The sequence below is a fragment of the Poecilia reticulata genome, linkage group LG19 (genome assembly GCF_000633615.1).
Source record: "Poecilia reticulata strain Guanapo linkage group LG19, Guppy_female_1.0+MT, whole genome shotgun sequence".
In the NCBI taxonomy this organism is placed as follows: domain Eukaryota; kingdom Metazoa; phylum Chordata; class Actinopteri; order Cyprinodontiformes; family Poeciliidae; genus Poecilia; species Poecilia reticulata.
This window is the reverse complement of record NC_024349.1, coordinates 25,620,808-25,625,752: the sequence shown is the minus strand read 5'-3', so window position 1 is coordinate 25,625,752 and position 4,945 is coordinate 25,620,808. Positions and strand designations below refer to the sequence as shown.

Below are 4,945 nucleotides of genomic sequence, written 5' to 3'. Positions count from 1 at the left end.
GCAGCAGCATGAAGAACAAGAAACACGACAGAGAAGAGAAGTCCGCGAGAAGGTTGAGTAGAGATTTACATTTGRGGTAAGTTATAAAATAAAATGCCAGTCTTTGAACATCTGATCTGCTCAATCTGAACATGGAAGGAGCGTGGGATTACTACAAATCTGTCAAGACATGGGAAAATTACGGCAAAAAAAAAACAACAAAAAAAACACAGGAGAGCAGCAATGAAAAGGTCAAACGATATGATGGTTTCGTCCAACTGCGAAATTTCTGAGCGATAGGCAAAAAATTTCAGCCTGGTCTTGTGTAAAGCTGGTCGAGGTGTTTACTCCTGAAAGCTGCGATATGCAACTTTATGAGAAAAAAAWAAWAAATTRYATAAAAGGTGCAGTGTGTAGTTTTAAGAGTTACAGTTAAGTATGACTGGAGGGGCTAAARCAAACTAATGTTACAACATATCGTTTCTCTTCTACCTTACATTTCCACATCGCTTTGTGTTGGTTTACCATGTTATTCTTGCAAAAACACATTTAAGTTTGTGGTTATAATGTGACAATTTGTTAAAAAAATGTAAATAAAAGAGCGTGAAGAGTTTCTCCAGCGACTCTACGGCTGAATGTGTGCAAATCCAGAGGAGCGAAAGATTTGATTAAATCCACTTTATTACATCTGCAACTTTTCTTCCACTTTGCATCTCCAAACCTTTCAAACCCAAGAACAAGATTCCTTCAGAGGACACGTCAGTTTAATATGCATCAGCCAGGCAACGACTGCAGCCTTTCCTTCATTGAACTGGGAATAAAATCAATGAAAGTGGAACAGCTCGGCTTTCAGCTCCTTTCATCCTTTGTGTTATGAAAGACGGATGCTGCTGATCAAACTGGATGAAGACAGAAACCTGTCAGACCTCACACAAAATGACTTTTTGTTTCTTTTTCTGAGCGCAGATGGTTTTGTAGACGCTGAAAACATTGAAGAGTCACATTTACACGCAAAGGAATTCAAATCTGTGCACATGAAAACAAACACAGTCAGCAAAAAGCAGAGATCGTCGTTGTGGCMGATAATCTTCAAAATATTTCATGTCAAATTTACATTTTTAGGTAAAAGCAGCTCAAAAATAAATTGTGTCATAATTTTGCAATGAAACTGTCAACTTTACAAAGCAGCTAATGCTCAGTAGCTTAATAAATTTCCATGGTAACAGAATTGAAGGTTAATTATTGCTTTGACAACATGTGCAGACATTTGTTGTCGATTGTCTCTTTTGAGACGTTTCTTGTTGATGAGGAAATAAAAAGGTACAATGAAAATAGCTTTTTGATTGAAAAAAAAAATAAAAAACTTTTTTTACCTCCATGAAAAAAAATCATAATAGTTAAAAAAAAAGTTTCCTAATAAGTCTGTAAACACCAACTAGTAGAACAGATGAAAGTTTGGCCCGTCCAGCATGGATGCAGATGGAGTCTTATTTGTAATCAGTGGAAACGTAAAATGTTAAGTAAAACACAAACTATTCGTCTTTTCATAACCAGGTTTTGGTCATGACAAAACTTATTGAACAAAGTTTTACTACTTATTGAAATGTTGATTTTGCTTCACCCAAATCAGCTTTAAATCCATAAACTCGGCTTGATTTTAGCTTTTAAAAGGAAGAGACAAATCCTGGTTTTATAACTGAGGATACATTTACACAATCGAGCAATCAAACAGAAAATGGTACGAATAGACGTCCTGTTTTAATCCCCCAAAATGAGAAAATCCTTAAAGCTGAGATGGAACAAAATGGCGACCAGAGATGAACTTCTCTGTTACATGATTGGAAAGTTAACGTGTTTACAAACCTAATTTTCTCTTAAACTGCATTTTTTATTTCCTTGATCTGACTGGACAAATGTGTAAACTCTCAAATGACCGAGTGTTCCTCACACAGTAACAGCTACCACACTGAAGAGTGTTGTTGGTTTTTTGGTACAATACATTCACAGATTGGAAAATGGCTTCTTTTTTTTTTGACCAGTCAAAATTAAAATCTATCAATTCACATCATTGGATGATTTTTGGATGCATCTCAAATAAAAGGTAAATAAAATCAAAACACATTTTTGTAACCTGGTGGAGAGCTTTGTTAAGTTAAGACAAGTTCAGGAGTTTTTCTTCATCCTATTTATATATCATACATTACATCACAAAAATCAAGGACATTTGTGTTTGGTTGATCTTCTTTCATCTTTGCTTCTTGGTAATGAATTTTAGCTGTAAAATAATTTGTAGGTTGATTCTAGTATTTGGGTTCCAGATCAGATCTTGACCTGAGTGTCAGTTCTGCACCTCAACTCTCATTAGTCATGTTTCCATCCATCCACAAATTTTAAATAAAAAAAGTGAAAATGCTGAAGAAAAGAAGCTGCGAATTAGCTGTTCTGAGTTTCTGATTCCAAGCGAATCCAACCCTGTCAGGCTAAGACCCGCCCCCCTGGCTCTGATTGGTTGTTTCTGGTAGGAAGTGGTGTTTTTCTGCAGATGGCAGTAAGACCACAGGGAGGAAGCAGGCTCCAATTTTTCCCCCACAGATTATATTGTCATAACATAAGGACAGTTTTAACAAAATGTAAGAAACATTTTTTTTTTTATTAATGAAAGTGAAATTTAACAGGTTTTCCAAAAGCAAAAAAACATTAATTTGTTACAGCAAAGGGGAAAAAAATCAACCAAACCCAAGCTGGGTTTTTTTATTTTAGTTTATTTTTGACCCTTAGTTTATTTTCAACAAGACAAAAAATAATTCAAAACACATATCTATGTACACACCATGTTCTTTCTTCTTAAAATTATATAAAAAAGTATATCCAACAAAATCAATCCTGACTCGTAATTCTTACATTACCCGCGCTTCAAACCCAATAATCCAAACTCGATTATAGGAAGAGTTTCGAAGAATTCTGCATGCAGGATGACATGATATAAAACAAGATGAAGGTAGAGCAAAACAGAGAACAGTTTTTTTTCTCTTTTCTTTTTTTACGCCAGGAAGTTTAAGACCGACGTAGACGTGAAAAAGTCAAAAAATGCCAACAGTTTATCGCCATTCAGTCGCTGCGTAAAAAGGCCCAAATAGCTTCCGCCATCATCGTCTTCTCTCTCAAATCACGAGGAGTTTCCGGTCWGCTCTCACTTGTTTCTCCCTCCGTTTGTTTCCTCTTCTCTTCGTTTCATTCTGTCAGAGAAACAGAAGACAGAGCGACGCGATTAGCACCGAGGCTCTCAGCTCATTCACGATCTCGGCGCTTCGCAGCGGCAGACAGGCTAAAACTAGCCRGGAAGCCGGTATCAGTTCCCACGGAGACATAGTGAGGTTGGCACATCTAATTACGCTTCTTTTAGTAAATACACATACAGAATTCAAGCGCCAAGAAATCCTTCAATGATAATAACTTCAATGATAATAATAATAAGAATAAGAAGAATAAAGATTCCTCCAGTTTGTCAGTCATTTTTGGTTTGTAATCAAAAATCACTGATTTTGTGGAGCCAGTTGAAAAATTGAAAGAAGCTTTGAGATGTTGATGGTAAATGTGACTTTGTTACTCTCCAAATAACTGCACCTTGATGTCATCAGGCTGAGTGGAGCAGAAGTCAGACACACGGCCACCTTCAGGTTGATCATCATATTAAACCCCCAATGTTTTTGACCAGTTTTGCATAAAATGTGCAAAAACTCACAATTATGCATTAGTGCAAAAAATAAAATAAAAAATAAAACGCCGGGATCTGTCGAGTTTGCATGAATTTCTGCAAAAATCTGGAGGGAGAGATGGGTGTAACTTGGCAGTAAAAAGATAAAACCTGCTTTGATCTGATTGATAAAATCAGATCAAAGATAATCTGGAGAGCATAGAGGGCCTCATGAGAGCCCACAGTGGGCTGGATTTGGCCCCCGAGCCTCATGTTTGACACATGTGCCATAGTTCATATGTCAGTTCTGCACATTTAGGTGATGATGACTTTTTTTCAGCTACACCTCTGGGAGACTGTGGGCCACTAATCTGTAGAAGATAAATAGAGAGGGTCAGAAATGAATGTGAAATGATGAAACTGAAGAACTCTGAGGTKATTTTTTTCTTCTTCGTCTTAATACRTACGTCATCTTGGTGCTGCAAGATTTCAAAGAGCCAATTTATGCCGACTAAATTAGCCGTGCCAATCCWGACAGAAGGAGGAGGAATATTCGGTTGCAGGGACACATTCTGACGGCGTCTAAAACTGAACCCGAGAACCTTTTGTTCTCTTCTGCCTCAAAGACGAGAAGAGGRGAATATTMATTTGAAGTTCCAATTTTATTTGTTCAAAGAAATTAGARTTTGCTCTGCAGAGCCTGAAAAGACCAGGAAAGAACTAATAACTGAGCTTTGMACTCCTGAGAAGAAGAACCGTAGTTCTGTTCTGGAAAGTCAGAATCTTAATATGCGTTTGATGATCTGATGACAAAGGCAGATTTTGACGTTTTCAGAACATTTTTCACAGATATAAGAACCATAATTCGTCTCCAATGATGATGGAAAATATGYCGTTTGTTCCCTGGCGTTGGCTTCTGTTTTCTAACAGTAACAAAAAAAAAACCCCATCTGTAACAAATAATCTTTGTGATAATTGTCAAATTGTGCATAAAAGAATTGCTCCATTCAAAGGACATATTAATATTATTATATGTTTAGTGTTTGTCTCGTGTTCATTGATTCATGAGGAAAAGATTCAACAGTCAGTAACTATGAAGGATGAAGAAGAAAAGAATGGAGAAGATTTTTCTGACAAAATKAAACAATCACAGGGCTGAGAAGAGCGTTTCCTTGGAAACAAAAGGTTCCCGAGCGTTTTGCTTTTACTAATTTTAGCCTTTTTCACACTCAAGTTATTTTTTTGATGGGTAAATTTTGAATGTAAAATGAA

General features: G+C 36.6%; 1 protein-coding gene across 2 annotated transcripts in view; it reads right to left on the bottom strand.

Moving 5' to 3' along the window:
- Positions 1–2,733: 2,733 nt before the first annotated feature.
- Positions 2,734–4,945, bottom strand: part of uts2r (urotensin 2 receptor) — a 50,633-nt gene continuing 48,421 nt past the window's right edge. For both annotated transcript variants that reach the window (XM_008438002.2, XM_008438001.2), the window contains exon 4: positions 2,734–3,215. In XM_008438002.2, the coding sequence (XP_008436224.1) occupies positions 3,211–3,215 (5 nt within the window). In that variant the 3' untranslated portion in view covers positions 2,734–3,210. The remainder of the gene's footprint in view (positions 3,216–4,945) is intronic.